Raw genomic sequence first — 27,054 nt, 5'->3', positions numbered from 1 at the left:
TTAATGGAAATAAGTCACATCTTGTAAAATGGAATAACATTTGGTACTAATAGCAATCCTACATAATTTATTTGATATGCTTGTTACACTTCAATGCTTTCCATATAATGAAGCTGTCTAGTAACTATTCCTAAAGAAAGCCAGAAGACAATGAAATTACAACAGGAGAGACCCTTTCTCTCATGTGCTGTTTCCTCTTTTCTCTTTGTTTTCCAAGTACTGTTTCTTTCAACAATGAAGTTGTCAAAAACATAGGAGCAAGAGTGGAATTCAGTTACCTGCAGTCAAGCATTATTATGAATTTAAGCCTAAATAGTTGGTATTTGTAAATGTTATGAGCTACTAAAGACACAGTTTTTCATTAGTAATGTACTTAAGTAGTTGAGTATATTTCCTTTTAATATGAATATTTATGCCAGCCGTAGCTACCAAGTCTTCTTGCAGCATTCATGATTCGCGAGAGACACTATCCTCCCATATGTAAAATTGTGTAGTGCTGCAAGTATTCCCCTGTTCTCATTGTACGAGCACTTTGTAGGCTGTATCTATTTTCTTTTGTAGAAAAAGGTGCAAAGGTGACCACAGCCATCAGAAGGATAGTAATCTGAATTCACCAACACCTGTCTCACTTGCTGATCTAATTGTCAGTCATGATATTAGTTTATACAGTAGTGTATTATTACTTTGTCTTTTACTAGATCTTCAGTTAAGAAACCCTGGGATTCTACAGGGAAATAATAAATTACTTTTTCTTCTCTGAATTTAGCAGGCTGAACTATTTCATCTACTGTAATTTGCCCCATGTTCTCTCAGAGACCGTGAATTTTAAGAGTTCATTGTTTAATTGCACAATTCCCACACTCTCAGCCTGAGAAGCCCTTCATCCCTAATCTAGTACATACAGCCTCCAGCAGTAAGGAAGTTAAATATTTTCAAGAATCTCTATAACCACCAATTTAATTCTTGGAATTAAATCCTCTCTTTGAAAGATGCAAGAGGGTAACCTGTTTCAGTGAGCCACTTCTGAACACTGGGCAATGACTCTATCAAATATCTCACCTGCTTTCAGTTCTTAGCTCTGCCAAGACGGCACGATGAAGGCCTATCCAGGCAGGACATAATATATAAAATATTTGCACTGTATTTCCTTCTGCGGCACAGGGAATTCCGGAAGACCAAACTCTTCTGATCCTGCAGCAGATGGCATAGCTGCCACAGTGGCCAAACTCTGTACATCAAAGTTATATTGGTCTGGGAGAAAAAGACACATTTGTTGAGATACTTACTGATGTAAAAGCTAAGTGTTTTTGCTGATTGACTTCCCCGAACTTCACAAGAGCCAGAGGAGCTAAACGTTGTTACAGACAACTTATATTTTCCTGGTTCTTTCAGTTCAGCAACAAATTTGTGAGTGTCCTCACTTACTGTCAAAAATTCCGTGGAGTTCTCTAAATCAGGGGGGAAAAAAAAGAGTGGATTAACTAAAATTTGAAAGGCTGCAGCCACTGAGAAAATGATTTATATCAGAAATGCTAATACTGCTTCTGCTGTGGGATTAAAAGGTATCCAAAAGGATTGGATTTATGTGGGTAGTTTTATTTCTTGCCATCAGCACAAGAATAATTAATGACTAAGGTTGCAGTATAGGTGTAGAGGAACAATAAACCCAGGCCAAATTTTCATTCAGCAACAGGGATGATAAAATAGGGTTGCCATGACTGTGCAAGTGAAAAACAGCACAGCATGGAAGAACGGAGCTTCCGATTTTCTGGCTATTGCCTTCTTATTCTGCAAAAAATGTATTTGCCCTCAGTGTGGGAAAGCTTCTGAAAACTGTTTGTCAGGAAATAAAATTCATTTGGAGAAAATAGATTTTAAACCAGAAAATCTTTAAGCAACATGGCTATTTTATTGTAGCTCCATCACTTGAAAAGTCTCCCCATTTTCCACCACAGCCTCCTGGTGGCCTAAGGAATACGTTCAGTAGCTGTCCTCCAAGATAACCATTAATCTGCACGTAGACTGTCTTTTCTGTATGCCCCTTCCATTTGAGGTCCCCCTGAGAACCTTGCTCAGAGGTAGACAAAGCTACATGGTACAATGTACCCCCTTCATCTCAAATTTCTATCACCTTGTTTCTCCTTTCTCCGATACCAGAATGGATTTATGATAACTGCAGTGTAAAAAGTGCAGCAATATGTACAACAGTATAAATCTTGTTTCACAAAAGAGAATTGCAAGCTGCAGTTTACCCCTCCTCCCTTACTTTTACGAAGCCCAGACAGAACTAGATGCTATTCAACGGAAGAAACTTCTCGAGAATTACAGGAGATCTAACAAAGTCCACTGAAGAAGAGTACTAGGTAATTAATAATTTGTAGACAAGACAACCCACCAATGGAATTACAGAAAAGGGGCATGAAAAGGGTATAAATCTCTGCTTTACCTTCCCTTTCAATATTGATATGGAAACCATCAAATGCAGTAGGTGGCTTTGGTGGCAACCAGGTCAGCACCATTTGTACAGGAAGGAAGGAGGGGGGCTCTGGCGTGAGTTTTCCAGATGTGTTGACTTCACTGGCCTCGTAATCACTGGAAACTGCATTGACAAACTCCTCTTCGCCCTCTGACGACTCAGCTTCGTTAGACCACCAGTACGGCTGCGATGTGGTTTCATACTCAGTGCTGTTATAGCGGTTGTCTGGCCAGGCTGCAGATGTGTTCGCTGCTGGAATGTCAGGTGGGTTGTCAGAAAAACGGCTAAGTTTTTCTTTCCTTAAGATTTCTTGTGGTCCCATGAATGATTCTTCTGCAAAATTCCCACTGTGCTCTTCCCAGTTGTTTCTGTTGATTGGCACAATCTGAACAGAAATGTTTCGAGGTGGGTAAGGAACTAAAAGAGAAGCAAGGGTTAGTCTTTTAATAGGTATGTTCTGTGCACCTTTATAATGTGTTAATTCCCCAGAGAAATACTGCTTGCAGAAAAACAATGCATCTAGGGATATTTTGAAATAACTAGTTCTTATTAAGGTTCTCCCTTCTCTTACATATACTTATAGCAAAAGTAATTCTAGTGGGATCCAGATGAGTGTAAATTCATAGAAGAATCAGGACTCAAGAATACCAGGAAGAAAAGTAGATGTGAAGTCACAGTAAATCAGACTTCAGTGCCTTTACAGAAGCAAGGCTACTCAAGTGTGAATTTGTAAGAGTGGATCTTCATTTATTTTATTGTTTCTTCCAGAAAGGTCTTGATCATGGAAAAAAATACTTCTGTAGATATGGATTGAAAAACATACGTGAAACTAATATATGGCATAGCTCATATTTTAAAAGTATGACCTTCATGTTGCTATAGGGCTTTTCATATGCTTTTAGCAGCCACCTTTTCACAAGCATTAAACATCAGTTTAAATTTTAATATTTGTGAAAGCTTGATCTTAAGATTTGGGTCTCCAGAAGACAAAATTCTGTCACACAAAGAAGTTACTTCAACTTCTGCCAGGAGGTGAACACACAGAATTTTGGCTGCCTCACTGTAATTGCTTGTCTGTCTTCCCTTACTCACGATAAGTGCGAGTAGCCTTTGCAAACAATTTTGACTGGCACCTTTTAAGCTGGCACCTTACAACAAACTCCTTTGTTCACCTCCCCTGTCTCAGCCACAGCCACTAGTACAAAACTAGACACTACAATCCTGTTGCAGTTCATGCGAAGAATGAGGGCAGCAGGAAAAGAAATGTGATCCTGTTGGTTGCATTCTTATGGTTTGATATCTCGATAACTATATTTAGGATCCTCAGGACAGAACTCAGCTGGCATCAGTTGGCTTTGCACTATCCAAGGCAATGGAGCAACATCAGTGTATTCATCTGAAGGTTTGGCCTTTTGATTTTACCACTGGTTCATTTGACTTTGGACCCTGGAAAATGTCTGTGGTCCAACAGATTAACAAGAAAGTTTTGGGCACCGACCCAGGACCAAATTAAATTAGTTCTGGACCCTGAACAAATGCAATTTTCAGCCTTTGCAACATCGCTGTCTTGGAAATTAAAAGTTCATGCTTCAGGGCATAAACTGGCCACCAAGTGGGATGACTATGACATTCCTCTTCACTGTAATAGAAGACTGCACAATGAGGAAGGCCTTCTCCAACAGTTTAGCTACAATTCACTGCATGAGGAACCAGACCAATATAGATAGATCAACTGTGTGCTCAGTGTGGCTATTGCTCTGGCTTAAAAATTAATTCCTAGCACAAGGCCTAGGATATCTCGTGTGAAGCATAATTTATTTTCTAAGAAGCAAGCTTTATAACAGAAACACTCATGCAAATTTCCCTTTGCGCTGTATTGTACACATAACCCTGTGTACTATCCACAGCATCCTCCTCCCATGCTCCTGGCCAGGAGCAGCTCCCAGGACTGCTCCCACACAGACCCTGCTCTCTGTGGGATCAATCCCCTCCCCACAGCAGAAAGGAAAGCAGGAAGACAGACTTGGAGTAAATGGTACATAATCATTTTATTCACCTGTTCGGTGTTGTTTGGGCTCATGCTGGACCCCACTGTATTCCACTAGCGTGCTTTTGTTGAAAGTTGCTTCTGATACCAACTGAAATGTGATGTTACTGTAGCATATACCTGGTAGCCAGTGATTGAAAACTGTTTTACCTTTAAAGAAATCTGCAGAAGGTTTAAAAAGAAAAGAAGAAAGGCAAGAAAGAGAAAAATACATCAAACGTTCACTTTCTGATAATGCAACTGCACATGCTGAACTGGCAGTGTTTCAGATGTTTAAACATTGCTCAGCCTGGTCTGAGACATGAAATTCTACTAATTCAGTTTGCCAACATTTTTCCTGGCTGTCAAAGCCACTTTACTACAAAAAAAAAAAAAAAAAAAAAAAAAAAAAAAAAAAAAAAAAAAAAAGCCCAGCACAAGAAACATGAGCTACTTTTCACAGGAAAGGAAACTGAATCTGGCAACCTGTTCCACGTGACACTGAATATCTCAAAGAGCATCTGACAGTTTCTGCAGACCTTTAACTGCTGCATGCAAAAGCCTCCTTGGTCTTTTGCTGACTGAGGCATAACGTTCGGGGTAGATGCTCAGAGGGCCATCCACCATGCAACTGAGTGCAAGACATGGTATCGAGAGCTGAGCTCATGTGCACCATCAGTACATGTGCGGGCTGAAGAGAAGTTGCTTAGGGCTCTTTGGCTATGGGAAAGAGCGTGTGAGTTGATTAGTGAATCTTGTAATTAAGGTTGACCTTTTATTAATCAGCAGCTGCCGCATTACAGCCCCTGGAACCATGTATTAGCTGTAGAAGACAAAAATTATTGCTGGTATCCCTTTTGTTCTCTGGAAAGTGGTCACCTATAGTTTGTGCTATGATCCAGAATCACCCTTCTTAACTTCTGGCACTTCACAGCATTGAAAAACGTGATTTTTAGCTCCACTCTGTATTGCAGAACAGAGACTCCAAAGTTTTCTGACTTCCTTTGGAGGTGTGTATCTCCCTCTGCTGACTTAAGAGAGAGCTTACAGTGACCAGACTTCTACTTTGGGAGCCTTAAGTCAGTGCCTAAAATTCAATCCAGCACCTATGGGATTGCTCAAAGGCATTTTACTTCCACTATGCAATGTTAAACCATTGGGGTTTCAGGGCCTGCAGATTATGCAGGTGCCTTTTTCACCTCTTAGGATGCTTTCCATAGGACAGTCTCATTTACATCTTTGAGATAAATGCTATGCTTAAGCTGTACTGCACGGCAAAAGGGAGTTCAGTTTTAAACAAAAAAGAAAGCAAAATTTGCTCGTTAGATTGTTTAGATGGTTAGATTGGTTGTTTAAATTGTTTAGACTGACTGTCTAGAATGTCAGATTGATTGCTTTTGATTAGATTATTTTAAGAAAAATGAAGTTTATAATATGCAGCAGGGTTTGTTAGCTCAGGGACAATACTGAAAGCTACACTAATACACAGTACTACACAGCATAGTACTATTAGCACTGTGGCACTGTATGGCGATACAGAACTGCCAGGCTTAAGTCCTGCACCAGGAATCAGGTATATGGAATGGGTTTCCCAGCTCTGGGGCATCCCAGAGCTCTCCTATCAGCTATTCACCAAAGAGGAAACCTTCACCAGAGGGAAGGGACTGGGAATCTTTTTAATGCTTTCAACTGACACAGAATGTCATCCAAGGGTTTCAACAAGCATATCTAGAAAGCAAAAACTTATCTCTGTCCTTCCTACTGAGTTTTGGGTTTCTTTCCTTTTTCCTTTTCTTTTGGATTGTACAGCAGCAGGGAAGATTAAAAAAATGGTGGATTTGGGGATTTTAGTGTATATGCTTATTTGGAAGCACCAGAGATTGGGGATTCCTTCCCAGGTTGATTTCAGAACTTATTAAAAAAATCCAGACCACCCAGTCTTCCTCTAAAATCCAAAAGAAAGGAAACATCACTAGAAGTAGGATGGGAAGCAGGCTTAAATCCAAAGCGAACCACTAGCTCATTTCGAAGATGCATCCCTTACTTCATGATATAAAAGTTACTATATAAACAGACACATTACCAGAAATATACATCATTATAACCAATAGATGCCAAACCCACACGTAAGACCACTGTTTAAAATGTTTCCAGCAGAGGTAGCATTAAGTTTTAGTGGAATAGTTTCCTCCTACCTTTGTACAGCATTGTTCGGTAGTCTTTTCCTTCCCAATAGCTTATATTTACCCTGGTAAAAACATTGTACTTCTCTGGGTACTGAATTTCAAACAACACTCCTGTTTCTGGAGATGGTTTGTAATCATAGATAGAAACACTGCTCACAGGAAGGGGTTCTAAAGGATATACAAATAAAAGGAAAAAAGGAAGAAAGGAGCAGATTAATAGGCAAACTGAGTTCTTGACACATATTCAACACCAAAGAAACAAATGGGTTTGGTAGGTATGGCACAGGCACTCTTCAATCTACCAGGTGATACCTGGGGCTTCACAGAGGCCTGGGGAAAAACTACCTGGGACGTTGTCAAAGCCAAGATTTGTGTGTTCCCCCACAAAACAATTTATGTTCTTGATATTACACTTTAACAGAGAAATTTCCGTATTCGCCATAAAAAACAAGGTTGAAATAGCAGTTGTTATTCAAGCACTCACAGTCATCACCCCAGAAAGATTTTAATCTTTAATGCTTGCCAATCATGTAAAAGTGCCCAGACAAAAACAACAAAACACTTGAAATCGCTCATAACTTTGGCATAAATCTGAACTTTTAAGATTAGCTGAGAAGCTTATCAGTATAACGGCCAAAGGAAGTTATCTGAATGAAGATTTTCTATTTTTATATGTATTCATTTCTTTCTCTCATGGGTAATTACACAGTTCCCATTCCTACCACATCTGAGAGGGCCACAATCTTCAAAGTATTTATCCACACCAAACATCTACAAAATATAGCAGTACCATTACCATTATTTTATAGATGAAGAACTGAGGTACAGAGAAGTGGTTTACTGGAGGGCACAACAGAAGCTGTGCACAGAAAGGAGGTAAGCGTGGAACTGCCAATCTAGTGCTCTGAACTCTGAGCCAGGTGGGCTATAAAAAGTAAGAAAAATAGCCTATGTCCTGTGATGTGGCATCTAGACCAGTGTAGTTCCATTGACTAAGGAAAGCTGTGTCAATTCACTGTAGCTAGGAGTCTGGATTGTTGCTAATAAGAGAGTCACAGTTTTATTCAGCCTCCTTTATCCACAAAAAAAAAAAAAAAGAAAAATTTAAAAAAAAAAAAATTAGCCTTTTGCTTGATTCTCTCTTCAGCAAGAAAAAAAAAATGATAGCAGCCCAACTATACATTGGTTAAGAAGGCAAAGCAGATATTCAAAAACAGGTTAATGATAGCTGAAATTTGTCATAGTAACATATTTTAATGGAGGTAGTTAATGCACAACACCCTCAGTAATTATGCCTACATCCTTATAAGTACTATCATGTTGATTTAGTTCCTGCACACTGTAGGGAACAGATTGAAAAATTCAGGCTGTTCGTTAGCATGGCCTTAGAGTACACATTTGAGTTCAAAGTCCTGCTGCCATAGGCCCTGGAGAAAAACTAATAAAATGTTTTTCCACAAAGAGCATAGAGTCACAACAAGCAAGAGAAAGAGTAGATGAAAGGGAAGAGCAGTATCAGTTTCAAAAGTAGAAATATCCCACAGAAGGTGGTTACTCAAAGATGGAAAAGCAAGACTGTAGTGGAAGCAAAAATTAAATCCCAATTAATAGCACACCATTTTCATCACAGTACTAAGTTTCCAGATGTGATTAGAAGTGGAGAAGAAAAAACAACTAAGAACAAAAGCCATGGATGCAGAGTCTCTCCCTGAGTCTTAAGAAGAAGTTATGTTGTCATTTTTAACTTTGTCAAAGCATGGGAACACAATGTTGTGGGATTATTAAACTGTTTCTCATGGAAAAGATGCTTCATTAGCTGCAGGTAAACATCAGTATATTTGTATGTTACCCACTTATAAATAGAAACTCCCAGTCTCACAGATACCAACAGGCACTTCAGTGATGGGATCTATGAAAATTTTGCTGACAATTCATGATAGCCTAGGAATAAATAGGAATAAAGCAGATCACAGGAAACAAAGCCTACCCTCTTCTTTCTGCTGAGGCTTTTTCCATCGCTTATTCTGAAATAAATAGTTGATCTGACTATCCACATGACCAGAGGGTTCATATCACAGCTCACACAGCACATGATAGTAGTTTAAATGACAATAACAATCTCTTAAATAGCACAGCTTTTGCGTGCAGTCATCTTTCATGTTAGCGGGTATGCCCTGGGCTTTCTTCTGCTATCTCATTCACATCTGAGGTCTCCTTATTTCTGAAAGAATTACTGAAACTTTCTTATGTCAGTGATTAAATTACCCCATTTATTCCTTCCTACAACAAATCAAATAAAGGATGGAAGTTATATTCATTTTTAATCCAAATGATTTTTTCCTCCTGATGCTTTGATTTAATTAACCAATAATTGAATTAAGCAGTAATCACCACAGACTCTCTTTCTTGTTGTTATCTTCCGCTTACTATACTCTCCTTGCTCATGGCTGATGTTAGCAGAGTAGCATGAGTGATCTAATGCAATTTAAAGATTCTTCCATTATCTTACTTCCTTCAGCACCAAATCTTCACATCAAAACCTATTTGTACACTGTGAAATTAAAAGGACACTCGGCAGATAAAAATCATGTTCCGTTTTTCACTTACTAACTGTTCCTAGGGTTATTAAACTTAAAGAATATGTAAAATGTCACTCTTCACTATCTATACTTATAATTCAGAGCGTAAACAGTCTGGTCTTTTTAATTTTACAGCTTTCAGTATTTAGGATCCAGCTTTTCACAGATTTCAGTGGTTCTCAAGAAATAGCCTAAATAAAGTGTAATATAACACTTAAGAAAACTTAGAGCTTTATAAACGCTCGGCACCACACTGATGTCTGAAGTCATATTACAGAAGTGACTTAGATGATTTCAGTGTCCCTCTAACAGCATGTTTAAGGCACTTCTTCATGTACAGTCGCTTTATTTTTAGACTTGCAGATTATACTAAACACACATAGATAAGCTTGCAGGATCAAGACCTAAATTTGCCTTTTCTCTTAGTGTCTCAGGATTTGCTGCTCCTATAGCAACTGCTTTCCCATTATATCTGTTTATGAGAAACTTCTGTGTTTCTCCTGGACTCTACAGCATTCTGCATTTAGCACACAGCTTGCATTATACAAACATCAAGATAGCATAATAAATACTGCTAACTGTTTCCTCAAATGCGCTGGAAAATTCTGGATGCTAAATCCTCCATTAATGCATTCAGCCTGTGCCAGACACATTAACGTTTGCCATTCAGGAAAAAATAAGTGCATTGAAAATAAGTACCGTATTCCAGTCCAAATCAATTTGGTTTTAATATTTGTAGATCGAGTCACTCTAGAGATTCAATTAATGACTGATTACTGTGTAGGTTAGATGTAATATTACATGTGGGTGGTTGAATGGGACTGAGATCAACTCTCTTGCTTCTCATACTCAAACCCTAAGTAATTGTGATTTACCTTCATATTGTGACTTTTATAAAAAAGAAGCCCCATTAGTGGAGTGACCTAACTCCAGTGGGTAATCACCTCTATCCATAGGAAGAAGTTGTGAACTACCTAACTTTCTCCCCAGGATGACACTATTTCCATACCTATATAGTAACTGGGAGTAAGTCCTAGCCAGGGCAAAGCTTCCATTATGCTATAAACTTTCGGGATCATTTTCTCTCTTGCTAAAAAGCAACCATTTCTGAGATTAAACAGCTGCTGTTTAATACTTTAGGAACATAATGTTCAACTTTATGATATGTAATAGAGGATACCATGTGCAATTACTTATGAAAGGGGAATGTAAGTGAAAGTAGTATCTAAGCAATGATGGTATATACTGCACTTTCTAGATGCCCACATACGATGACAAATAGAAAGACAATACAAACTAAAAAAAGATGTCACAAGAACAAAGGTGTATCTGTTGTTCTTGAACAGATTTAGGCCAATACTTTAAATCAGCCTTCCAATGGAAACCATGGCAGGAAAAAATACTCATATGGTTGCAGTTCCTTTTGCTTCTTTGATTCTGATGGAGGGGGTTTTTCACCTTAAAAAGGGGATAACATGATTTGTTTGCTGGGGAAAGCTGAGCGCTAATGGACCTAGATGTTCTTCTGAGTTATGTTTCAAAATTAGGGCTTTTTAAAGATGTGCCATGTCATCCTTCAGGAAAGAAAAGCACAAAGGGCTTAAGTTTTATATTTCATTGGGAAAAAACCTCTGAAGCTCCTACTTCAACAGCCCTGATCCATTAATGAGCCAGAGGAAAGGATTCGACCTGCTGAATCACTTCCTGCAGCATCTGGCACAATGACAACTGAGTATTAACTAGGTCTAATACCAATTACTTTCTGAGAGCTGAAGAGATCAGAGTCCCAGGCAGCAGACCCACTGGTCTCTTGAGGAGAATATTTTTTGTAGAAGACACAGAGGCAGAACTCTCCCTAAAGGGAATATATTTTACAGTGATTTATGTAAGGAATCATCAGCTTTTGAAACAATGAGACATTTACCACTCAAAACTCCTAATCACAAGCTAAAATAAAAGTCAGGCAAAGCTGCTCTTAATTACGCTCAGAGATCCTGAGATCCTGATTTCTCCAATTCCCAGCAGAGATACATTTTTTCCTACAGCACACAATAGCTTTGCCATGTACTGCTTTCCCCATTCCTTCAAATGTACAAACAGTTTTTTTCTTTACAACAAAAATTGACAGTGAATTTAAAAAAAAAAAGAAAGGCTGTATGGATATGAGTCACCCTGGGAAAAATAAGACAAGGCTTCAAGCTAGAGAAATGGAGAATGAGTGAGAATTTCAGTCACTGATTTTGCATCCACGCTCTTTATCTCTCTCATAAACTACTTTAGAACCAATTAGTAATAACATGGAACTTTTTTTCAAATACTGCAAAACACTAAATTAATTATATAAATTCTGGAGTGACTTCACTCCCGTTTGAAAGCCAAAACTCCAAGAGCAGAAGAAAGCAGGCTTGAAATAATTGTGTTAGATACTAGAACTACTTCTAACGTTGTCCAGACTGAAAATTGGAAGGAAGGTCATTTTGATAGGCACAACATAATTGCACACACAGGAACCTGGCCAGGACAGCGAGATCCACACACCTATTCTTGTGAAAACCATCACAGGGGTCTTTAATAATAAGTGGTCAGGGTTTCAGTCTTTCACCTTCAGTTAAGTACTGAGCCCAATTTGCTGAACAGAGCTTTGCTACAGACTCAGAAGAAAAAGTGTTATTTTGTGCTCAAATTCTATTTTACAGGTTTCCTATCTAAGAGTTGAACGCACCCTGCTCATCTCGTCCTTCTAATGTCCCAGCTCAGGAAGCAATGCAAGGATGTGGGCTGTGCTCAAGCTGGCAAAAACCTTGGGCTCTGAGAAGAAATATTGCAACAAATAGTTCATACTTTGCATTACAACAATCTGGACTACAGAACCTAAACAAGGAAACACTATAATTTGTGGTGTTTTGATTAACATGAGAAAGCCCTGAAATGATTCCAGTCAGGGACAAGCAGAAAATAAACTGTTCAGTCTTATAGAGACAGCCCAAATTAACAACAGAAGCCTCAAACGATAGCATACATACATGCATATATGTATATTTATTAAAAGTTAAGATATTTTATATTTTAATATGTACATATTTATGCACACATATACTTATATGTATATATATTTACACATATATAATGATATATGCATATATATAAAATGTGTAATATATATATATAATTTGTTAGCTTTTAAATCGTCTTTCTGTTGAGGAATCTTTTTTTTTCTGGACAGAAAACCTTGAGGGGTAAAACAAAAGTCTTCTCTGACTTGAGTGGGATGAAGTTTCAACCTATGAAGAGACATACCTTTTTCTTGCCAATATGCTGAGAAGCAGCACATCGCTGAGGGATGTGAATAGGAAAAAGGAAATGTCATCAAGATATACCATCGGAGAGCAGAGGTCTTTCATGACTCTCACTGAATTTCTAAGTAGGCAATCTCTTTGAAGGACCTTGCTCTTGTTTTGACATGCACAATTCGGATACACACTGCTCTGTGTGATACTCAGATGTCCAGCATATGGCCAAGCTGAAAGACTACATCTCCCTGCACTGACTCCTTTGCAGACATCAGGAGATTCCAGAAAACTACTGTGAAATATCGAAGTACAGCCTTGGGAATAACTACATTGGCATCACTGGCTATCCTGCTTGATTTATCTTGTGGCAGCCTAATGAATGGGGCTAATCTGCAACTGGTAAAGCTCTCCTGATACCAATGAAATTAGAGCAGGAATTAATTTGGTCCTGGAAGCTAGTTGCAACATGCCATTTTTTCATGTGTAAGATATAGATGGAATAAATTAGATAGTTATGTGTCTTTGCATGGTTAAAATAAAGTAAGGATGTTAAACAGGCAGAAAGAGCATATGGCATGAAGAAAAATATGAATCTATCCTAACTATTGTCTGCCAAAAAATCAAGTTCATTAATAGTCAGAAAATGATGTAAAACAGGCAGTGGACAATACCAACAGAAGAAAAAAAAATAAAAAAAAGAAAACAAAAACTAATTATCATCCAATGCAGTTTTACAGGAGGAGCCAATGGTCACTAGATGAGTTTCAAGATCTCTTCCCAAAAGCACTGTACTGAAAGATACCTTAAAAAGCCCAGCCTGCTACACTCTCTTTTCATTCCAGCTTTACTTTCATTCCTGTAGCCTTGTGCCTGAAAAGATGAGCTATATGAGGTGCTGAGGCTGCTACTTGAGAGCTAGCTCGCATCAGCCTGCCTAACAGAAAGTACTAGGAAGGACACTGGGCCCTTTCCCTTGTGAAGCTCACAATTTACAGCATACTTTTAGGGCTCGGTACAGCATCCTTCAGCACTACCTGCAAAAATGCCCTTTCTTTTCCATGAACCAGGTTGTCTTTCTGTTGAGACAAAAGCAGTGAAATACACTGCTCCCTTCCTGTTATACGAGTTCCCCAAGAAGCACTGGCCAACTGCCAAAATCACTGGTCCTTCCAAGGTCTGGGTGAGCAGCAGAAGCCACAGCAGGAAACCCTGAGATGCTGCCAGCGCACCCGCATCAGACAGGTGGTGAAAAGGGGTGGGCTCCTTTCTGTTGGAAAGGACATGGTCAAGCCTCGGAGGAGTGAGAGCAACGTGGGCTACGGCCCTTGGAGCCGTCAGCCTCATGCTCTTTTGGGAACACCTTGTGGAAACCCTCTGAGCCAGAAATGGGAAGTCAGGGGCTGGCTTTGATGGGCTGAGTGACACTAGTTCCCTTTGTCCTTCAGAGATTCCTGCACAGGAGCATGTGCTCCATCTGCCATCCTGGGTCACACCTTCCCCTGCTACCAGTGACCCTCGTGGGCTCTGGAAATTAAATAGCAATGAGCCCTGCTGCCCAACTGCAAGTGCAGCATTCAAACCCACTGGAAATGCATAGTGAGGCATTTTTTTCTGTTGTATATGACACCTGATGCTTCCATGATTTTCTTTTAAGAAAACAAACAAAGCATAAAACAGGAAATCAGATTAGAACTATTACTTTGTCCGCAAGGTTAAAGCAGTCAAAGAAAAGGAAATTCAGGCAGCATATGAACCCTTAAATTGTCCACTACACATAGATGTTCTTGCACATCTTATGAAAGATGTGAAAGACTTGCATTACCCAACCCCATGATATTTTTCCCATGGGACCCTTCATGGTTGTCCTCATCAGGGCACAATTTGAGCATACAAGGGAAGGCTGAAGAAGGTATAGATGATGCAAAATCTGGCTACTCCTAAGTTTCAAGCACCTTGCTCAGTAACATGAAAGACTTGCATTACCCAACCCCATGATATTTTTCCCATGGGACCCTTCATGGTTGTCCTCATCAGGGCACAATTTGAGCATACAAGGGAAGGCTGAAGAAGGTATAGATGATGCAAAATCTGGCTACTCCTAAGTTTCAAGCACCTTGCTCAGTAACATATGAGGCTACTGTAATATGCTTTGAATGTTATTACAGTAGATGGCATTCCTCATTGACAAAATAATATAAGTACACAAAATCATAACCATTCCTCAACTGCAAGCCAACTAAAACTGTCCATAGATTCTAAGGTGCCATTTAACCAAAAAAAACCCAAACCCAAAACAAATGAACTGGGAATTGGTTTTGCCCCATCCAAATAATTATTTTGTCTGTCTTTTCTTGAATCTGCCTTTAGATGAAGAAATCATTTTATAGTCCACAAATTGGTTTCAGGTTGGCACACGGAAACAGTTCTGGAGCAACAGCAGAGCCAGAAATACAGCAGGGATCACACAGAAATCTGTGGTGCTTCGCATAATGACAGAGCAAACAAAATCACACCTCTCCCCCAGGATCAATGCACCAGGAGGTAGTAAGAGACAGACTACTACAAATCTGGTCTCCATCACAAAAACCTTCAGCTGTACTGGCAAAACACATGGTGACTACTATCTGCTTTCCAGGTTTAGTACTGCTTCAATATATTAACAATCAAAGAACACTGTTACAGCATTTAAAACAGAATATGCCTCACCACGTAACAGGAGTGCTTACACTGAAATGTCAGTCAACACTTTTTATGCCTTTTACTAGATTTTTGGAATTCCTGGTTCAAAGGGTTTAGGATGAACATCTGGAAAGGAGGTTCATCCATCACTTATTTCAGTATGTTAAACCTTTCCAGTCAGTGTTCAGGAAGGGTCACCCGGGGGAAGCCCACAGCTGTCCCTTTCTTCTTGCCCGGATCTTGTGAATTTTCACTCACAAGCCTTCTCAACACATATTCCCTACTGTTCTCACACAGGGATTCATCCTGCACACAAGGAGAACCTATTGAAAACAAAAAAAAACCCCACCCAACCTTCTCCACAAGAAAAAAAACCACACACACACACAAAGAGAAGAAACAGAAGGAAAAAAGAATAAGGTGTTACTTACTGGTTAACACAGTGATTGATCTTGCTGACTTGGAAACCATATTTGAGTTCACTACCAACAGAGTTACTATGTAATATAGGCCATGGTATTTGGCATTAAAAACCACAGGGGCAGGTAAAGTGCTATTGAATTCTTCAAACTGGAAAAAGTAGTTCTTGGATTCTCCAGCTATCTTCACAACATATACAGAGGATGAGCTCACCACATCAGATGCTTCGAGGGAGACAATGATACAATTGTCTTCTCGGACAGTAACCTGGAAAGGTTCTGCATTCTACAAGAAAGAATAAAGACTTTGCTGAAGTAAAATCTATTATTTCACTTTTACCCGTTTCCCTTGGTAATCACAGGATACTCATGCTATATTTCTGATAAAGTTACATTTCATATTCTGCAAGATGGTTAACATCAAACCCTAGAAATTTTTTCGTAATACAATTCACAGTCAGCCAAAGTCCACAGGCATCTGATTATCAGGCCAGTCTCTCTGCAGCAGAGGCTGGTTCCTGCCATGTACTTTCCGATGCGTCGGCTACTCCATCCCTTATATCCTGAGGAACAAAGCCTCTGCCATTCTTTCCTGACAGAAGGTAGAGTAGAGCAGGAGGATGAGATTAAAAAGGGTATCGGGGCAAGAGGATTTCCAATAAAGCCACAAAGTGTAAGTCAATTAAATCCCCAAAAGAGATGATTAAATCAAGACTATTTTATCTTGCAGAAACAGGATCATATATTCTTCAATGTAACATATTCTGAAAGTCTGCAACTGAAGAATAATTTTTGGCACTGACTAAGCTTTTCCAAATATGTCCATTCCAGCAAGTACCAGGTGATAAGCAGCTCTCAGCACTATGTCCATGGCTTTGGTTGGCACTTTTCATTTCCTAAGCTACACCATTTCATTTTCAATATTTCTTTTATTGGTAGTAGAGAGAAAGGAGCAATTTAACCTTGTTTTCATATATCATGAGCAAGTTAAGTCATTGCCAGCTGAAAACACTTTGCTTTTTATTAATTGCAAACCAGCTGTCAGCAAGAAGCACTTGTTCTCTACAGGAATTTCAAAACAGATTCATGGTAATTAATGAGAAGGAAAAGTTCAAGCTTTAATCAAGAGTTGCCTTTTTGTTTATTAGACCATGCTGCTGCTTAGAATTTTTTTACCCCCAGTGAAAACTGTAATATCTGATATTTTCAATTCCCAACTCCATGGTATCTTTTTCTCCTTGATATTTCACAGGCTGAGAGCTCTATTTGGAGGGCAGGGTGGGCAACCATGGCTAATTTGCAACTTACTCATTCAGTCAAGTTGTTCCTGTAACAAGGAGCTAGACACCTCCTTCAGAGAGTAATTCTAGCAGCTTGGCTACATCCTGTCTTCTTGTAGTTTTGTTTAGTGGGGATTCTTCCATGAGAAGAATCTTTTTTGGATTTATGCTGCAGGAGCCGAGCTCCCTATTTGGAATTCACACATATGGTGTTGTTCAAAAACACCAAACAAACCAACCCCCTAAGAACAAAGAATTGGTTCTAGGACTGTAAGATTTTAAGTAACAGTAGTTTTCCTTTACATATATTTATGCTTTTATCATTGGGCTTTGAGATTTCAGAACGTATCTAAGGTCATATCACCCTATAGGCAAAACTATAGACTTGAAAAGAAGGAACCTAAGCAAACCCACTCATCTGACCCAATATAAGAACAAGATAACAAGTGTCTAGTAAGTCCAGCCAAATAGGATAACCAGTCTAGACAGCTTCAAGCTTGAGACTAAAAATAGAGGCAATGCAACTTCAGCTGCTGATTTGAGGTTTCCTTTGATTAGTCTTTTAAAAAATGACTTTTAAGTTGCTAAAATGAAATAAGCCAATGTTAACAATGGATTAATACTTTGGTGTGGAATTCTGGGTAATTTTTCACAGATGGCAGAGTGATTGCTTCAAAAGGTTTACAATGTAAGACTACAATTACGCAAAAGCTTCCATGTGTTTTCCTTAGCCTCAGCTGAATTCAACAGGCTTACCCTTGCGTAGATCAAAATACCACATTTCAAGTGTTTGTATTTTGCCTTAAATCCTGATCCAGCATTTGGATCCACACAGATTTAAACCTTTAACTGGGGATTATGTTTAGATCTGGTTAAAAACAAGTAGAAGTTCTCTTATCCTTCTTCCTCCCCATTCTCCCCACACTAAGAAAATGTGGAATGATTCCTACTCCAGCTCTCCTGACGTGGGAAGACAGGAGAAGAAAGGCACCCACAGACTGGTTTTCCAGAAGCATGTGTGCTATTGTATCACAGAAAGCATGGTTGTCTTCCAAGGCCAAGCAAGGAAAGACAGACCTGATTCAGCAAGGTTATTTGTAGATAATAAGCTTGAAATGCACGTATAATCCCATAGAAGTCAGTGGGTTTTGACCTTCCATAGACTTGCATTTGAATGCTTCACTAGAGGAAACAGACCAGTGTTATCTATAAAATTACTCTAGTCTTCCCTCGGCTTTGCCGCTGAATTGCATGGTACTAACTCAACATGCCTACCTTGCTGTGAAGAGACAGACAAAAGAGCCCAACAAATGTATATGTGCCAACAGTTCAAAGCAAGTTCCTTGTGTTTGGTGGTATTATAAATCATTTGTGATGTTAATCAAGTACAGCTGGAAATTAAGCATATAATTGCAGAGTTATAGACATTCCTAGGATATAATTAGATACTTTCAGACTGCTCATATGGGTTGTGATTTTATTCTTTGATCCTTCCATGGGTATTGTATTAACCATGTTGAAGACCGTACTTTTATTTTTCCCCTTGCAATGTTTTCTTGAATTCACAGCAAGTGCCATTCAGCAAATGATCTACTAACCTTCTTCAATAGTTCTCACACAATTGACATAACATGCCTCTGCCAGCTAAATACATAGAAACCTCACAGATACATGTTCTTGTTACCTATGACAACACCTGACCATGGAAAATCACTTTTTCTGAGTCCCTTATCTCCTAAGCATATGGGGATTGTGAAATGATAGCCTTCCTCCTTTGTGTGCCTGGGTCCAGATGTTTTTGAACCACTGCTGCCATGATGCACAGGCATTTTTTGAGTGACATCTCTTCAGCAGCAGTGTGGCTCATCCATCCCACTCCTGTGCCCACCTGCATAATGTATCCCTCCCCTGAGTGGTACCTGTTCTTTTCAGTGATTATGTGGTCCTCTTCCACAACACCTGTATGTGCCCAGGCTTTTAAACTGCTGCATGCATGGGACACATGGTTTGTGGGAGGCATCTGTTGTTTATTACCCATTGGCTCCTGAAATAATTTTTACCCTTTCATTTCAGCTCTAAGGTTTGCTTTATAGAATGAAGTGGCAGATAACGGATGAATAAAAAGTCTTGACAATTAACATGTCATAAAATGAGATCACTTATCTCCTTTGGGATATGGATTTCACTTTGGCAGTGTTTTAAAAGAACAGACCATTCTGGGCATCCTGTTCTTCATGTTGCATGAGGTTACCAGCCAGGACTGGGCTTGTGATTTTGGCAAGAAGGCCAGGGACAGACCTGAGTATTTTTTCTAAGCACCACTGGAAGTGACAAACATGCCCCACTTAACTAGATTGTAAAGCCAGTGTGTCTTAGGACTGACAGCATCAGTATGGTAAATACACATTTCATTACTTCTGGTCAGCTACCTCCAGGATTTAATTTGCTGGTGTCACAGCTTGAGCGGCTGTTTCATGCCTGTGGGGAAATTTGGCAGGGCTTGTGCATTCAGAACCAAATGATTAGCTCCAACTTCCTTCCTAGTTTATTATTACAAGCTCGTGCCATGCTAAAGCACTTAGGAAAAAAAAAGAAAAGGGGGGGGGGGGGGAGGGGGGAGGGCAGGAAGTAAATCCCACAATGTGATGCCTGTTCACAGTCATTTCCAGCGCAGGGATGAGTCATGCTAGTGGAATTTCCAGCCAATAACCAGGTCCCAATTAAAATAAAAAGGAGGGGGAGGCAAGGACATATACAACATGTCAAATAAACAATATTCAAAGAGTAATAGGAAAATAAATGGTGTGCAGCAGAGCTCAGATTTCTCTTTTCAGAAGTCTATATCCTCAATTTATTCCTTTAAAACAGTATGAGTTTTACACATGAGGAAGAGATCAAAGTTGCAGACCAGCTACTAATTTTATGTACTTTAGCTTTTGAATGTCTTACTCTGAAACACATTGGGCCAGGACCCAGTTACCAAAAGTGCACATAGTTACATGTTCTACTGAGTTTAGGAGGAGCTGTGGATGCTCATCAGGCCTGTAAAATTAAAGTACTAGTAACTGCATCACATTATCTAATGCTAGGCAAGTGGAACTAAGACCCTGAACAAATCTGACTTCTGACAGCTCTTACAGAGTAAATCCTGAAGTATCACAGAGTTTTCAAAGTGGGCATCTGAAATCCCAAAGCAGGAGTAAATGTTAAAGCTATGAGGATCTACTTCTTAGGGCAAAAGTACCATTATGATCACCTACTGCATAATGGTGGTCAAAAATAACATCCATGTAAGAATTACAAGACAATACTGAACACTATATCCAGACCTCTCGGATGAAATACTGGCTATTTTTGTGAGTGAATCTCCTATATTCAGATATATTTTGTACCAGTGGCCAATAATGCTAATTTCATTCTAAATCACATGACAACTAATTCTCACCAAGATTCATCTCACTTAATTTTAGGTACTTAAATGGAACGACTGAGAGCCAGGATGACCTTTTCAGACAGAGTACCTGTGGATTCATCTGAGATCTGAATTACTTCTGAAAGAGCACTGAACAGCCAAAGGGTCCATGCTCCCGGCTCGGCAAAATTCCTGCAGTCCTCTGTCACTGGGTGCAGTGAGTCCAAGCCGTATAACAAAGATAGGACTGGGATCCAGATTTCAGGATCTTGGCCTCTGCTATAGTCTTGCAGTGGTACCTCCACAGAAAGCACATAAGAAATTTCATAAAATAAATAGTATTGCAAAACAACATAAAAGTCACGTCACAGTATTTTTGCACCAGCTTCCTAATGTATGTTTTTCCTCTGATGGTGACAAATGATACTGAAGAACAATTACAATAAAAATGGTAAACATTCATTTTATTCAGATATTGGAATCTTATCTCTAACAAATCTACTATGCACTTGTTGGAGATTTATTGTTTCATGTGAGTCACTATGCAGGGAACAGAGTCAAATTCTGGCCTATTTAAACTGGTTTAGTAATTTACTCTATTTTATAAAATTCTCTCTCTCTCTCTGTGCAGGCTAGAGACTTCACAGTTTTGCGGTAATCCCAGCCACCTTCCAATCCTTTATAGCTGGAAAAAGAGGGGTCCCTAAAACTCCCTTCTGTTGCAATGTGAAGCCACCATCCAGAACAGGACACAGATTCTGGTTTCACACAATTTAGCTGTGTTTTGAAGTATACTTAAATCTTTACTTTAGATGACTTCAGGTTCCCACCTTGCTTCCATCATTACTGCATCATCTGGCTCAGCCCAATACCATACCTTTCTTATTTACCTTTCTTATTTTCACAGCTCCCTGCCCATCCTCTTCACAGAGTATTTTCTGCTAAATGTTGCAACAGCAAACCTTACACTGTCCATGTTCCACATCCAGTCTCTTTATTCTTGTTTCAAAGGCTCTCAATAAAAAACATTTCATATGACTGAAACTGATAGGGTTTCACAAAAAGATACAAGCAGTGTCAAAAAAAAAGCAGTTCTCATAGCCATGATCTGCGAAAGATCCTCTTTGAGCACAGATAAGGACTGCGTGCAAATTGCCCCACACTGAGGCTTCTTTGGAATTGTTAGCTATCATTATTAGATCCTACAGTTTTAACAAAAAAGGCAAAGTCATCCTTGTAGAATACAGGGAAGAATGTACGTCCTGAGCTTTCCACATGTATCAGTGAATTCTGGAGCAGGCACAGACTTGACGAGTGTTGACTCCAAGAGGAAAGGATTGCTCGAAATGGTCTTCAAGAGTGTGAACAAAAATATTACGGATTTGTAACAAAAACGTATAGACTTCTTGAAAATAAGGATATTTATTCCTTCGGCTTTTGTTTTTATCTACACTTCTCCACAGGTTGTACAGAGAGCTTCCCTTAATAAATAATCTTTGGAAGAAATACTCCATGGGAGAAATGGAAACCCTTATATTCAAGACTTTCCATGCAAAAAGGAATATTTTAAGAAGTGAAAAGATAGCAAAAGCAGCAGTTCTCAATAATTTATGATGTTTGATTCAGGTTAACACACCATTTCTGGCATTCTGCTCTACGAATAGTGTCCTCAGCACGGTTGCTATTCTCAGTCTTAAAAAGCCAGTAATAACAATCCACTAGTCATATTTTATAAATAAGCTTCAACATTTCTTTGCTCTGGGAGACAGTTTTGAAGGGACAGGGTTTTTTTTTCCCCCTCTCTGCACACCGATTCAGAATATGAGGACATTTTTTAAGCAAACGTCAATATGGTATGTACAGTCCATCACGTTTTGCTACCATTCTAAAGTTAATAATCTACTTTAGAGCCACTGGAAGGAAATCTTTCTTGACACTATCAACTGCTATTATGATAGCATTACGTAAATGCCAGAATGCTAAATATGTGAAAAAGAAATGTTTGCATTCAGTAAGGCTAATATCTTTTCTGTATCACCTTGTTAGCATATCCAATATTTAATAAATTATTGCTAAAAATACACTTCAATCCCATTTTTCTAGTGCAAACTGGAGAGTGCAAAACCCAAGCACAGTGATCCAGAGACCCTGATATTGACAAAGTTTAAAACTAGGTTAGAACTTCATGGATGGCATTTCTCCCTACTGTGGATCTTAACTGCACTTACACACCCCACATACGACAGGAATTCACTCTCAGGCAGATATAGTTTGGTTTCTCTCCACTCTAGATTTTTAGCTTCTCTCTACTACTAAAATTATGTCAAAAAGGATAATTGTTCTGAAAGAAAATATGAATTTGGTCCTCTTCCCCAACCACTAACACTTTCATCTATCCACTCAGACCTTTCTGGAGCCTCTGCAATTAAAGTTTAGCCATCCCTTGTGGATGTACCCAAACACATACAAATGCCAGATGAACCATGTCCTTTAATTAAAATGCACCTTCCCCCTTGAGCCTTTATGTGAATAACAGAAAACAAAAAAGGGCACGGGAAACATGTTACATTGCCTCATCAATTCCCTTAACTCTGTCAAACTGGCCCTTGTAGTGATCTTTTCCAATCAATACTTGTTCTCAATACTGTCTTTGGGAGAACAGCTAAAGCAAATTTCTACCTGAACAAATGTAATATGAACAGAGTTGCACATAGGCCAGGTGGGAAGACAAGTTCATGTTAGGTGGCTCCTCTGTTAAATTCCAAAAAGGAGAAGTTAGGTGGAAAGGAAAAGAAAGATAACTTTCTAGGAAAAGGAGTTAATTGAACAGTATGCTCCACATATATATTAACCTAAGAATGTCCATACTCTCCATCAATTGAGAGTGAGTGCTTTCACAGCACAGCAACTAGAGGTCAAAACACATACAACCATACTTCAGTTCCCTCTCCATCACAAAGGAAAGAAGATGGAACAGATCAGCGCAGGAAAATGCTGAAGAAGGTGGCAGAGTGAGTGAGAAATTAATGTGGATTTTGAAGAACTTGGATTATTAGAAAGAAATCTCTCTTTCCGTGGTGTCAAATGATCTTTGAGGTGTCTTACATTTCAAAGTGCCCTATGTGAGATGAGAAGGAATACTGGAGGAGACGTGGAAGCACAAATTCATTCATGCTGTTTAGCACTTCAGCTCCAAAATTGCGGATTTACCTGTGCAAATGACAGAAGTCTGTAATGTAAGCTTCTGATGCTGAAGCAGCTTCTGAAGAGCTACTGATGTTGAAAGATGATGTTAGAAAGTCACACAGAAAATTCCTGATGTTCAACAGAACATGAAGACTGATGTTGCACCATGAGAAACCATGCTGCACTTCATCTTACATGCTCTGGCAAAGAGTATGACGGAGGGGTAGAGACTGAGCTTTATGGGTACCACAGAAGTGAAAATGCCTTCATTTTGAATTGATAGGGTGTATATATACCCTTCATATATGCACAAGTGAACTAGTTGTTAAAGACAAAATGCAACGCTTTGCTATTTGCATTATCCACAAAGAGCACAGCTGGGAGGAAGTTAGAGTTCTCGTTTATCTGAGAAACTCGAGACCAAGATGGTTATCCAATTCATTTGAAATCACAAAGCAACTTAGTGGGAAATGGTGGAAGAGAACAAGACTTTCTGTTCTCTCCACCCCGCCCCTCCCGTCAATCTATAATAAGAGAACAGACTAGATGCCAATTAACTTATAGATAGGGACTATTCCAGGAGCCTAACTTCTCGTTCCATATCTCTAAGTGATTTTAATGGAAATTAGGCACCAAAGTGCTCTTAAGTATTTTCAAAAACTCTATTTTTTCAACTCTGTTCTGAGACTACTAGAGAGGTTTGGAAATTTTAAATAAGGAGCCATTAATAGAAAAAAAATAATAATTTTGTGTTTCAAATCAGTTTTTCTGACATGAAGAATTCAGAAGCAGACATGAGGTATGTTTTGCCCCCATCTGAGCTGCTGACTTTAGTTTGGTCTGCAGTTCACCTTAAACAAGTGGTCTGCCTTATTGCCACTCATTTTTCTATCACTCTCTGCCCCTCAACCTCCCCAGAAAAAAAGCCCCAAACACCCACCACCCGTTCTTCAAAGGTCACAGGAACCACGGCATGGTCAGGAAAAAAAGTCTAACTACAGATCACCAGTCTTCCTCTTCTGTGCTCTAAAATACTTACTACCTTTGTGCCCAAAGCCATAACCATACTATAGCTATGGCTGTCCCCTGAAAGATTGCTTAGTCAGGTTCAAGAGCAGGTTTATTTTGTTTTCAGATCCAAGTGGAACCTGATATTCTGCCCTTTGATTACCCTGATGTGCTCATGTGTTCTCTAAATTGACAAGAGCTGACCAGATAACGTGCTGAGATTTTCTCATGTTATTTATACATAGTTCCTGGCTTTTTTTCTTGCTAAAATATTTGCTGTGCAGGTTTTTGGAGGGTTGGTTGTTTTGCTTGGTGCTTTTTTTTTTTTTTCTTTTTCCCAACCTGTGCTTAAATAGAGGCAAGCAGCCAGTGCCATTTCCCTGATTACTAGCAAGAGATGAGCTATGTAATTCTCTGTACAGCACAGGGTCAATTGCAAATCCACACAGAACATTTCAGTTGTTGCTATAGCCTGATTTTCAATTCATTTCTAGTGTGGCTTTAGGCTCAGTTCAGCCATTTGTACTGATTTGATAAATTCCTACCCACAGAAGAGTTCTCCATCACACTACTGCTGGCAACATGCTGCTCGGTAGTCATGAACACTACCAAACTCTCTAATGCTGCAGAAACTCATAGCTTGTCACTGCCACCTTCCCCTGCAGGGCTAACTCCAGCAGGATTTATTTGGTCATAGTGTATCAAGCATTTAGTTTTTAGCACAGCTGCCACAGGTTGACTTGAAAGAAGTGAATGAGAGGAGCAAATAAAAAAAGCTTAGGAAATGGAGTCAGGATCCTCAGCTGTGGGGTAAAGTCATTTCAGATGTAACATGTGCCACCCCACCTGCCTAGAGGAAGGGACCGGCCAGGGGAGAATGACTGCTCTCACCTATGGGAGGGCTGACAGTCCAGGGTACCAAGTGTTATATGGCTTTCGTGAAAGATACAATTCTGCTACAACGTCCTCTCCTAGCAGCTTAATGGCTTCAACTCAGAAAGCAGAATCTTCTGCAACTGTGTTTACCAGATGAGGAAAATAAGAATTCCTTCTACTCTGATACACAGCCACCACATTTATCCTTCATTGGGATCCACTTGTGTGTGCTATCACAAGAACTTGCTCAAATATTCTGCACACCTCTGTGTGTATAACTAAAATAGTGAATATCCTGTTACCTTCAAAGTGAGGAGGCCTTAATGACATGTTGGTCAGAACTTGTATGCTGAGACTTCTGTACTTGGCGTGGGATTCATCTGGCTTCATTTTACCAAACTAAAAATTGGGCATACAGGCCAAATCTCATCATCTAGGCTCCCTCTGTACTCTGTAGGGAGAGACAGATCTGAAGAATTTGATTTATCCACTTAAGATTAAACAAACTGCATTCTACAGATGCTTTTCTCTCTCTGTGCACATTCCTTTTAAACATCAAGAGTCAGATGAGACCAGAAACATCAGCTGTGTATGGTATGATGGCAGCTGCAACTCAGATTTGTATTGCCATTTTTATGTGTTATGGCTCCTAAGCTTTTTTGTCTAAATTGATACTGTAAGGTTTAAATTTTGTTTAGCTAGTCTCTTTTTCAGCAGTATAAAAGTACATGATGGCCATGACTGAGCAAGGCATATAACTTTAAGTATACAAAAGGTCCTACTCAGCAAAAGATGCAAGCTTGTTCATAAATCCTCTGCCTATGTGACAAAGGCCGGCCCTGTGTACAAGAATCAATCAGGAGATCAAGGTCTCTCTTCCTGAGTTGCCAAAGAGCAATAAACCTCTGAAACTTCCTTCTAATTTGTTTTGTGTCTTTTATGAAGTGAGGTTGCTAAAAAGTCATTCAAAGAATAATAAAAGTCTTGGTTCATTAGGTGATGCTGAGAGCCCTGTTCTGCCAGTTTGCTATTCTCTTCATACAAATTATTATTCCTTGCTGCTGTCATGGTTTCTACACTTGGCAGTTATTCAGTGGCCAACAGGGATGCAGACAAACCTTTATAAATACATTCATCAGCCTAGTATCTTAGGATGAGGTAGCTCAGCAGTAATAGTACAGAGAGCATACAGATTAAATTTCTAGCTGGTTTGGCAGTTACAAACCTTTTGAATGCAGAATTTATAGAATTAAACTTTAGCCATTAGCTTGCTTTCATATATTTTTCTTTTAATACCTGACAGAGCTTTTCCCCAGGCATGACAATGGCTAGCCAGGCAAGAGAAGGCTTAATACATGGAGAGATGAAAGTCAGCCGAGAAAAGGGTGTGTGAAAATCGTTAATGGGAAGTCTGTTCCCTAAAGTAGAACTGACTGTAAAACAAAAATATATAATTCTAGAACACTGTTTCCTCATTTTAATTCAGGATGCTAATCCTTTATTGTCTCTTCTGAAAAGGATGATTTTAAAACCAGCATGACCTTAAATGAGTCAACATGACCTTTCCCAGACATACCCCACAGTAAATATTTACTGAGCTTTATTTCATAGGCATTAACTCATTGGTAATATAAAAA

General features: G+C 39.2%; 1 protein-coding gene across 1 annotated transcript in view; it reads right to left on the bottom strand.

Annotated features, from left to right (window-relative positions):
- The window catches only part of PTPRO (protein tyrosine phosphatase receptor type O), a 157,208-nt gene that overhangs the window by 50,875 nt on the left and 79,279 nt on the right, over nucleotides 1-27,054 (bottom strand). The window contains 5 exon segments of the mRNA XM_075714319.1: nucleotides 1,287-1,448; nucleotides 2,447-2,893; nucleotides 4,533-4,685; nucleotides 6,698-6,856; nucleotides 15,668-15,941. Coding sequence (XP_075570434.1) covers nucleotides 1,287-1,448; nucleotides 2,447-2,893; nucleotides 4,533-4,685; nucleotides 6,698-6,856; nucleotides 15,668-15,941 — 1,195 coding nt within the window.

The sequence above is a fragment of the Pelecanus crispus genome, chromosome 1 (genome assembly GCF_030463565.1).
Source record: "Pelecanus crispus isolate bPelCri1 chromosome 1, bPelCri1.pri, whole genome shotgun sequence".
NCBI lineage: Eukaryota > Metazoa > Chordata > Aves > Pelecaniformes > Pelecanidae > Pelecanus > Pelecanus crispus.
The sequence above is the reverse complement of the archived record's forward strand: the minus strand, read 5'-3'. Positions and strand labels throughout refer to the sequence as shown.